We start from the raw sequence: 10,825 nt of genomic DNA, 5'->3' as shown, positions 1-10,825 counted from the left end.
AGTAGAATGAGAAAACAAATTAAACTGCTCATCCATATAAATCCCAAATGCAATTTTAATGTATGCAAATTGCTCTTGATGAGTTTTACAGCAAAGCCTTTAGGGCCTTTGAACGCAGCAACACAATTTTAATTTTGTGTCGATGGAAACACATCACGGTGAGATGTATTGTTTTGTCATTTTGCGTCCGTTCAGTCAACAATTACTGAATCTTCTTTTTAATTCAGTTCACAAAAATTTTACAAGTTGCACTACTGCACTGCACAAAACATAAACAGAACCACAGGGCATTGTTACATCATCCTCTTCCTTTTCCTTTATTCTCTGGCACTGTTGGCACCAGCAACATATGTGACATTATCTCCTTCCTGCTTCACTCTCTGTTAGAGAACAAAATTAGTTTAGGAGCCTCCAAACCTAATTATTGGGCAAACGAAGGTGTCAAATGTGGGGGCAGCAATATTGATTTAGGTAGACCGGATTAGTTGTAAAAGCACGCTTGAATGCTAGGATAAAAATGCTGTTGGACGAGTTACACAATCAGACAGCTGTGTGGATTCCATAGATGAGTGTTATCCCCTTCAGTTGAATTATGGCCATGCTGTTTTCCGTAGAGAATGATTTCACAAAAGTGGCCCGCCTTCAATTTTTAAGACATTGATACCCTCCTAAATTTCAAGTGATTTTCAAACTCAAGTGGATAGATAACAGTGAGAGCAAGGTGAGCCTGATAGGTTGTCAGACTTCCGATATAAGCCATGATATTATAAACCAGGACTTTGCTTATCTAAATCTGAGGCAGTCAGGGTGAGCGCAGCTCCCTGATCAGTGTCTAAAAGTAACAGAAAAATAAATAAAACAGACTTAGATCAGTATTGCAGGAAGAAAATATAACCAAAGACTGAATCAGAATAAGCAATTTATGTTTGCCAAAGTAAATAAACACTTATTGTGCCTACCTGTAATAACTTTTGTTGTAAAGAAACTATGCTATAAAGTGTGTATGAGCCTAGGTTATCTTATTAGAGGTTAATTACCTTTTAGTTGGGGTTACAAGTAGGTCTGTTTGTGCTCCTTGGAGTGTACCATGAGAGGTGAAAGGTCCAACAAAAAAGCGGTCTAAGTCCATCTCAACTCTTCTCTATTCGGTTACAGTAATTTGATTCGGCTCAGCTCCCACATCTCCATCTGAGTCAGCCTCTGGCGGTTTGAGGGAGCACTCGGTAAACACGTATGCCAATATAACGCCTGAATCTGTGCATTTCATTTGAATTTAATAATAAGTTGTCAGTGTGGCACAAGCTGGGCAGTGCCTCCTCCAATCTGCTGGAGATGACTTACGCATTTATAATGGAAGTCAGCTTTTTCATCCGATTACTCGACTCCCAATACTCTCATTAGGTTTTATAGGTTTAGAAAAATTTATTTGCCTATAAGTCACAATGCAAGCAGCTGTTTTGTTCTCATTTCCATCCCTACTGTCCATACAGAAGAGTTCACCATTCACCATGAAAAGCATAAAGGATAATCAATACCTGCTTTGTCATTATGGCGTACTTCACCTGATTATGACCCCATGTGCAGGTTCTTACACACTACTTTTCCATTATTTGGCATTCAAGACAGTTTGTCTGGTAGATCTATTAAAGCTCACCTTATGGTAAATACAGTCCAAATTAGACAAAGAATAAAAAATCAACAGTTTTAATTCTACAATGATTAGCCAGAATCCAAAGTTAAGGGCTTTTGTGGAGTAGTCTGGTATCACTTTCCCAAAGGTCTGATTAGGAGGAAAACATTATGGAACAAAGTCTTTGTGTATTTCCCCTGTATAGTATAAAAATCTATTTCTAAAAAGAAATAAGGCATTGAAAAGTAATAGGTCAAAATCTTGCTTTCAGCAGCCTAATAAAAGTCCTACTAAAAAGCAGGATAATGCTTCCGTTGCGGCACTGATGTGTTCATTGTACCATAATCCTTCCAGACTATCGGCTTTACCCAAAACTAGAGTCATGGTTTCCAATCCTTTTCCAACAGTTGGACTATTTCCCATTTTTCACACCTCTGGGCTATATTCAGAGCTGTAGAGCCAGAGGAATCCAGCAATGTCCTGTCTGCTCCATTCAGTAACAGCGCCTTTACAATTGGGGCACAGCCATGCTGGGCAGCCAGGTGTAAGGGCGTTGCTTTTCCCGAGTTCACGGCATTGACATCTGCATGATGTGTTATCAAGTGAAGGACAGCTGGGAAGCTGACGCCATTGCAGGCTACATGTAATGGGGTCCATCTTTCACTATCCTCTGTCAGGTTTGGGTCAGCTTTGGCTTCCAGGAGCCGTGCCACCACTTCCGTCTCGCCCTGCTTGCAGGCAAGGTGAAGGGGGGTCCATCCATTCTCACCTGAAGCATTCACACAACCGCCCTGACTGTTCAGCTCAACCACCGTTGTTTCGTGACCCCTCAGGGCCGCCAGGTGCATGGCAGTCCAGCCTTGGAGGGTCCTGGAGTCGGGGCTGGCCCCATTTGACAAAAGTTTCTTGCATATGACTGTATGACCCCTGAGAGAAGCCAGGTGAAGTGCAGTATATCCTCTTCTGTCTGCACTGTTAGGAGTTGCCCCGTTCTGAACCAACTCTCTCACTACTCTGTAATTGCCTTCCCCGGCTGCTAAATGAAGAGCAGTAGAGAGAGAGTGGTCAGTGGCGTTGGGGTCTGCTCCCTGAGAGAGGAGAAGCTTGGCAATATTCAGGTGTCCATAGACAGAGGCTAGGTGGAGCGGCGTCCTCCCTTGTGCCATCTCACATTCTCTCAGTGCTTCCGCTGACAGCCTTGAAAGCAGCAGGCGCACCACTGTTTCATGCCCGTTCTGACAGGCCAGATGGAGGGGCATCCAGCCGACTTTTTCCCGAACATCAGCCACAGCTCCTTTGTCCAAAAGGAGACGCACAGTCCTGCAGTCTCCATTCTGAGCTGCAAAATGCAATGCTGTCCACTGGTCCTCATCTCCCTGGGAGACAGACGCACCATGGTCCAGCAGCATTGAGATGATTTCGTGAAATCTGTTGAAAAGATGTTTCATCCTTAGTGTTCTGTATTACTTTTAAATTATTATTATTGCTTATATGCTGATTTTCTCCCTTAGCAAGGGTTGGTTAAAAGAAAATGAAATTTGATGCAGTCATTTCAGTGCTTAGTATGGCTAAAGAATCAGAATCAGTCCAGCTCTGACGAAATAAATTAAATGACTCACAGCCACTACAAACTTTTATGTGACATCATGTTATGCGATGTCAGAACAACACATTTTGCTGTTGCCTGGGATTGTGTATAACATTTCACAGGGGAGATTATGGTTTAAGATAAACAAACTGTCATCTGTGTACCCCTAATGCACATTCATTGTTTAACTTCATTATGAAATATATTATTACCGAAGTATCTTGCTTCCCTCTGTCAGAGTTTTCTACAATTATCAGTACAGACCTGTGCAGAACAGCAATGATGAGAGGAGTGTAACCACTGGCAGTCACACAATTGACTTCAGCACCGAGACTCAGGACATGCGCCACGCTCTCTGCATCCCCGCTGGCAACCGTATAGTGAAGAAGGCTCTTGTTTCCAGAAAACTGTGTGTGCACATGCTCTCTTTTCACAGACTGTCTGAAACTACTAAAATCCTTTCTGTGCAGTATAGACAGGATGCTCTCTGTATCTGTCAAATAAGAGCAAAGGGAGTTCATTTTTACTTTTATGAATTTAGTTTTATTTCTGTTATTTAGAGCCGTCCTTGTGAACATAATGATAGTTTTCCGCACAATCAGTCAATGGTCTGATTTCTGAATGGTGGTCAGTCAATATCAGATGTTGATGGGAAATATTAACCTTGTCCACCAGTTGATTTCTACAAATCTACCAATACACATACTGTATTCAAATTTTGTTACAGTTTAGATTAAAACATCAACATAATGTGTAGTGACTCATCAATTCAATAGGCTAATCAGCTTTTAAAAGTAAACGCATTCAAGGCTCTATGAATCTTTCTTTTTTTCTTTTCTCCAATAGTGCTAGCCTGTGCTTTTCAATACAAAAAGGTAATATTACAAAAATGACGGCAGAGTAAATAGCAATTATCCAAATGTGAGATCTCTAAGCTTTACATTCAATATGATTTCCCCTCCTGCAGTACCTGAGGGAAGGTCGGGCAACTTGGGCCAAGAAATCTAAAATGAATAGGAAAACAAAATATTTAAAAATGTATTAGTTGCACCATCAATCATCACAAGCAGCAAATAAGCTATATTATTATAGTACTATATCAATCAATACTGTGAATATGGTTGTTCATGGGTATGAATGACTCAGCAGCTTAACACAAGAATCTATCACGTGTCTGCACAGAATAAAGTAATCTCATGCCAAGTTATTCTGTATTTTTTTCTAGCTTTTAAGAATTCTGTAAAACGTACATAAATTCATGGCCAACACTGAAGTTTCAGTGAACTAGCACCACTATTCTTAGCAAGAATTTTTTCGCAACTAATGAATGAATGACCATTAACTTTTGGTAGGACTGTCCATTGTTTCAAGCTGGACAAATCCTAATAATTGGGATGATCAGATGACTTTTGATTGAACATGCTAGCATGCTAAAGTTATCATTCACCAGTGTTGCCAGATTTGATTGGGATTTTATTGACAGTACTCTAATCAGAGCATAATGAAATTGTAAAATATATACATATGTTGAATATGTAACACATGATGTACTGACAATAGTCACTGGGCCTCTGTTGAAAACATGATTTTTTTCCTTCATTCATCTTCTACTGTTTAGGTCGGGGGGGGGGGATTGGTGCTGGACACTGGACATGTCACCAGTCCATCACAGAAAGGCCCCGGGCCCAGGAACCAAACACACAACTTGCTTGCTGAGGGGCAACAGCATTGACCACTATGCTGCCGTGCTGTCCAAAGACATGACCCTGTTATTGTCTAAACTGCATTACCTTTTCTGTCTCTTCCTTATAATAGCATGGTTTAATTATGGTAAAGGTGGATAGTAGATATTCCAATATAAAATAAACAAACTTTATGAATTGGAGGAACCAGCCGAGAATTGTCCTCATCCCCATCTTTACGACAGTCGATTGGTCCAGGTACCTTGAGCACTTCGCTCAGAGTCTCAGTTTTTATCACAATGTCTGAAAACAAAACAAAAATCAGAGACTGATCTGTATTTGCCTAATCAACCAAGTCTAGTCTGTTACCTGCAGCTCCACGCCCCAGAGGGATTTCCCTAAAATTGCATCACTACAGAGAATGAACAGTCATGCATGAATTACAGCTAAATTCTTTCAAAGACAGAGTAATATAGCAATGAGTTTCTCTGAACATCAAAAGTAGGAATGTCTGCACTTTATGAATAAACATGACGTTGCTTTGTATTCATGACTATGACTTCTCAAACAAAGGTGGTTTGAATGCATTGCACTCAGCTGTCACAACCTTAGTCTTATGTTGTCGCCATGATTGCATGCAAAATAAAACCACAACATGCTTGTCTTGTGGGGGACATTTTGTTGCAGACAGCTGTTGCCGACAACTTCCAATTTTGATTGTTGTTATTTGGGGAATATAAGTAAGCGTACATTGAAATATCCTTGTACAGATTTGGACTAACATTAAACATTAGACAGCACGAATCTGATGCTTAATTTAATGATAAATCAATATTTAATTTTAAGAGCAAGTTGGTGATATGACAATCAAGTGAGAGATTTTCAAACAAAATGTATGTCAATATTCCAGTGTTCTGCTGAAATTTAACTCCTAAAGTTTGGAGAATTTGAATTCATATTTAATCATCCTAAGTGTTAATATTATACTGTCGTCAGCAAGTTAACGTTATAAAGAGCTATAATTCCGCTGAGTACTTAAAGTCTAAATTATGCAGTGACAGATTTTTGTTTGCTTTTTTTTGTGTGTACCTGTGAACTGTGGCCTTGTCCTGTGGTCCTGGTCCCAGCACTGCTGCATGATTCTGATCATCTGATCACACTCATTGGGGCTCTGCTCAGAAATGATCTTCACACAGGGTCTCTTACCATGTGACACCTCTAAAAGCACCGTGGTCACACTGCACCCTGGGTCAACACATTGGGTGGCACACAGAGATATGGACAATTTCTTTACATAGTTGCAAAACTGTTCTCGACAACCTTGTTACAATTTGTTGACACGTTAAAAAATAATAATTGATATGGAAATTACTTATCTAGTCCTATCATACCTTTAAAAGGAATTCTTTGGCAGATACTGAGTCTACACTTTGTTGAAATCAATTGCCTACATGTTAATTTGTTAATTTGTGATTTTCCAAGGTAAAAATCTGTGGGTTTATTAAGATTTAGTAAGATGTTATGATATGATGTGAAAGCAAATTAAAATCAAATATTAGGCTTGAATTTTTAGTTGAAGGGCTGCCATTAAGTTATAATGATTAACCAAACCTTAAAACCTTAAATAAATAAATAAATAAATAATCAATGTAGCGCCTTGAGTTAACTTGAAAGGTGATGCTCTTTCCTATTATTGTCATCTCTCCACTGATATTTGGAGCTTGTTATTTTGATGAAAAACTGTGTGACCACTGGTAATTCTAAGCAAGTGTTTTTCTTACTTTCTGTGTCAATGAGGCTTGAAACAATAAAGCAGTTTTTAGTAATATTGTATTTATCTTTTATGTTCAGTTTTGTAAGCAAAAGAAATTGCACCCTCGTGCTGTTCAAGTGATATTAGGTGTGACATGAACCCTTTCTGATGTCTTACTTATAAATCTATAAAATATCAAGATAGAATTCATATCAAATGGATGAAATGCTACCTGTATATGGTTTCTGCTGTGTCAGAATCTCCCACACCACAATTCCAAAGCTAGATCAAAGCAGAGAGAGTCATCAATTCTCACTTTTATCGTTTTGCAACTTTGTAAAGGTGCATTTTCTATTCCATAAAAATACTAAATCCCATTAACAAAAACTGAATATAAAAAGGTAAGACTCTCAGACATGAATCGAATATACAGAATTGGTCCCTGTCATTTATAATAGAATACAAAATGAGTGTTGACGCTAGATTGTGGATTTACCACTGGCACATAAGTAAACAGTGGCTCTCTATTGGTGTAATTTCAAAAATTCCCTTGGCAAGTCACCTATAAACATCAAAGGATGGTCCTGGAGGATCAGGGCAGTGTGTGAAAATCTCTGGAGGAATATAATTAATGTTCCCTCTCGCTGTCAGGTGCTCCATAAACAACTTTTTGCTCATTCCCTCTTCCCAGTGAATTAATCCAAAATCTGAAATCTAAGAGAGAGAAGAGAGAGAGAAAGAAGAGAGAGAGAGAGAGAGAGAAGAGAAGAGAGAGAAAGAAGAATTCTAAAGCAGCATGCAATTATGATTAATTGGTCAGAAATGTCAACAGATCGTCTATTATTCATTACTGAGTTTCACTGACCTTGACATGGAGGTGATCGTCCACTAATATGTTGGATGTCTTAAGATTAAGATGGAGCAGCGGAGGTTCCATGCTGTGGAGGAAATTCATACCCATGGACGCTTCATGAATCATCAGGAACTTCTTTGGCCACATCAAAGTGTGGTTGGCTAAGAGATTGTTCAGTGATCCATTACTCATGTACTCCATCACCACAGCTCTCACTTCACTGCACAATCCGTAGATGGACATAACATATTTGAATTTCAGTTTGGCTATGTTGGTTGCCTCTTTCGTTACTCTCCTATGATGGAAAAAGTAAAAGTAATGATCAGTAAAGAGGCTTGGGACATTAAAGAGGAATTTTAAACTTTGACAACTAGAAACGTTACATTCTGTGTCAATTGTTTTCAAAGGCGTAATACTAGCCTTAAGGTCTTTACGAAGTTCAGTAGAAATTCAAAGCACACAACCAGAACAAACACACAAAGAGATTTGTGATAAGTCCTACCTGTAAAAGTTGTTTGCACACAAACCGTCAAGTGTTTTCAGGGCACATTTTTCACGCCAGAGCTTGAGCTTGACCTGGTACACCTGACCAAATCTGCATTCTGCCACCTTAATCCAGTTGGCTTCAAAGTCGTCTTTCCGGAAGTTCCTAAACTGCCCAGGGGATCTGTCAAGGCAATCCATGAATACAGAAACACACACTCCGTCTCTAATCCTACACACTAACAGGGTTTATCCTCCAAATCAGCATCGATCAATGGCACCGCGGGAACTTGTGTGTCAAGCTGGGAAAGAGAAGGCTATAGACCTCCGAGGTACACATGAAAACCAGTAGCAACTAGGTGTGTGTGAGGTGTGTAGAGTCACACACAGTATACTGTTGATCTGTGGGAGGAATTCATACAGAACTCGTTTGCACTGAAATGTTGTAGATCCGGTTTCCATCTCCCATAACTGCTGACATAGCTTTAAGTCATGCAGACACATGAGAGAGACATGTACGATCATTCTCCAGATGCAAAGAATGACTCACAGCTTTCTGAGAAGAGAACTTAGTTTTTGCTCAGAATTTCTCTGATTCAACACCATCAGAGCAACAACATGAAAGCTGAAGCGATACATATACTAAATGGACTGCCTAATGAACCATCTACTGCTATCAGATTACACTTTAACAAGATGTTTAACTCCCAGCAGATGCAGCGGGATGGCTCAGTGGTTGACAGTTTGAAATAGAGCATAAGGCAGTTCTGTGCCATTCGTGCATGTGTCTGTGTGTGGTGGCGTGTGGCTTCAACCCACAAAAACCCAGACATTTGCAAGTGGTTATGTCAAGAAATCTTGAAATATCCGTAAATCAGAAACTAAAAGAAAGCAAATACACAAGAGGCATGCCCTGTAACATATATTATTACATTACCAGTAATTAGTTGAATGTTTTGGGATATGCTTATGCACGTTGGTGTTTTAGACCCATTTAAATAAGGTCACTAGCACACTCATGTCTGTCAGTGAACTATGAAGTTATGACAGGCAGTTATTCCAGCCATGAAATGTGAGTCCTCTTGTCACCGACACAACCAGCAGAGCACATTACCGCTCCTGAACAACTGTGGGTCACTCACATGTTGCAGAACTGGCGGTTTGAACGGCGGATCTTCTTGCCAATTGTCCTTGTATTAAATACTGTATAGTTCCTGGTTGTCAGGTCAGACCAAAGTTTTGAGTGTAAGAGCTTCATCTTTCATGGTTTTCATCATTTCTTGCACATAGCACATTTATATTCAATATGGTTCCTGCTGAGCGTATGATGCAAATCTCACCAAGAAGCCAACCATCTCCCATTGTTTCTGTTGTTCTGTAGTTTAGATTAACTGAAACTCTAGCTAACATTCGTTTCTATTCTGCAGCAATTTCTGCTCTTATTCTATCTTCCTGCTCGTCCTGCCCTGCTCAGGATTCATTCCTGAAGGAAACTTAAACATGACAATTTCTATTCTATCTATTCTATCTATCTTTCTTTATGATGGGATGTCCAATCTCTCTTTAGTACAAACAACAAAAGAAATAGCCAACCATAAAAACATTAAAGGCCACCATCATTAAATGCATAGTCAGCTTGTATTTATAGCAATATTTGTCACTACTCAAGCCTTGTATGCAGCCACATTGAAACCTGTTATTGTCCTAGCTGTAGACTGCAGCTGCAGAAAATGTGATTTTATTGCTACATATCCCACAGGTTTTCTTTTCATTTAAGTGTCAACCACTTTCAATATTATGTTCTCCAACACTTCATATCTGCCTCTTGGTATATATATGTAGTTGTACTAATTGATTAATCTAACTGACAGTCATTGTTTCATGCTTCACTAACTCTCCCTATTATTCTGGACAGACTCGTGGATTGAAAATTTATCAGATTTTTGATGACTACCTGAGGAGCAAAGTCTTTCTTCAATGATGGAAACGTCTCAGAACTCAGCCAATCACATTAGCAGGCTCCACCACACTGGGTAAGCTGACTGGCTGGAGCCAAAGGCTTTTTCATTCCCTCTCATGTCCTCTAATAACTAACAAGCTTAACTTCAGTGCCCCTGATACTTATCCTGTGAGCATAGACAACAAAACCAAGCAAAATGAACAAGTGGAGGGGCTGTTGGCATTGCAGTGAACAGGATATCTAATCAGCTCTGTTATTGTAAATGCTGGAGTATGTCAACAGTGCGTTTCTAGACTAGAAAATTAATTGGTTTTTGTTTATCTCTCAAAAGCACTGAAAGTTTTATTTAAATCAAAGTTTTATCGTATGCAATTTTTTACCATGTGTATTTCTGCAGAAATATAAACTTGCAAGGTGATTGTGTCATATGCTTGATTCTCTGAATATATTCAAAGTGCCAATAAAAAAAAAAGTGTGGGTGGGAAAAATTGCAGTATGATGATGAATCCTTCTTTTTGGTGCTGGTCCATTTTGTGTATAATCTCAGTTAGAAGTCTTCAAATTTTTGAAACCTCGCTCAATATAGGGTAGAATCTGTTTTCTTATATCTCTGAATGTCCCTCGGTTGTTGCATTTTCCTCTACAGCAGAGGTGTCCAAACCTTTTTCAAAGAGGGCCAGATTTGATGAGGTGAACATGCATGAGGGCCGTTGTCGTTGGCAATTTTATTGCCAATGCATTTGTTCGGCCATTTTTGTCAATCTTTGTGTAAATAGATGCCAGCTAGCATATCTGTGCGAGAGTAGCCTACGTTAAGTAAACCTCACTGCCGGATCACTTACACTAGTTGGTCGCTTCGAAATGGACTGCTAGCTA

General features: G+C 39.4%; 1 protein-coding gene across 1 annotated transcript; it reads right to left on the bottom strand.

Moving 5' to 3' along the window:
- Positions 1-202: 202 nt before the first annotated feature.
- ankk1 (ankyrin repeat and kinase domain containing 1) lies at positions 203-8,362 on the bottom strand. Its single transcript, XM_029518274.1, has 9 exons — positions 8,009-8,362; positions 7,519-7,801; positions 7,216-7,367; positions 6,886-6,935; positions 5,990-6,145; positions 5,091-5,203; positions 4,189-4,222; positions 3,483-3,711; positions 203-3,058 (listed from the first exon to the last, which is right to left on the bottom strand). Exons 1-9 carry the CDS (start codon positions 8,188-8,190, stop codon positions 2,011-2,013), a joined length of 2,247 nt encoding a protein of 748 aa, XP_029374134.1. The 5' UTR covers positions 8,191-8,362; the 3' UTR covers positions 203-2,010.
- Positions 8,363-10,825: the final 2,463 nt, after the last annotated feature.

Source organism: Echeneis naucrates, chromosome 13 (genome assembly GCF_900963305.1).
Source record: "Echeneis naucrates chromosome 13, fEcheNa1.1, whole genome shotgun sequence".
Taxonomy (NCBI): domain Eukaryota; kingdom Metazoa; phylum Chordata; class Actinopteri; order Carangiformes; family Echeneidae; genus Echeneis; species Echeneis naucrates.
Note: the sequence above shows the minus strand (reverse complement) of the source record. Positions and strands in the feature narration are given on the sequence as shown.

Bases quoted from the DNA above. Each gene is read 5' to 3' on its own strand.
- ankk1 (XM_029518274.1), bottom strand. From the start codon at position 8,190: ATGGATTGCCTTGACAGATCCCCTGGGCAGTTTAGGAACTTCCGGAAA. The intron at 6,146-6,885 runs GTAGCATTTCAT...GTGTTGACCCAG, and splicing joins ACAGCAGAAACCATATACAG to GGTGCAGTGTGACCACGGTG. The intron at 4,223-5,090 runs GTTTGTTTATTT...TATTCATTTTAG, and splicing joins TGGTTCCTCCAATTCATAAA to ATTTCTTGGCCCAAGTTGCC.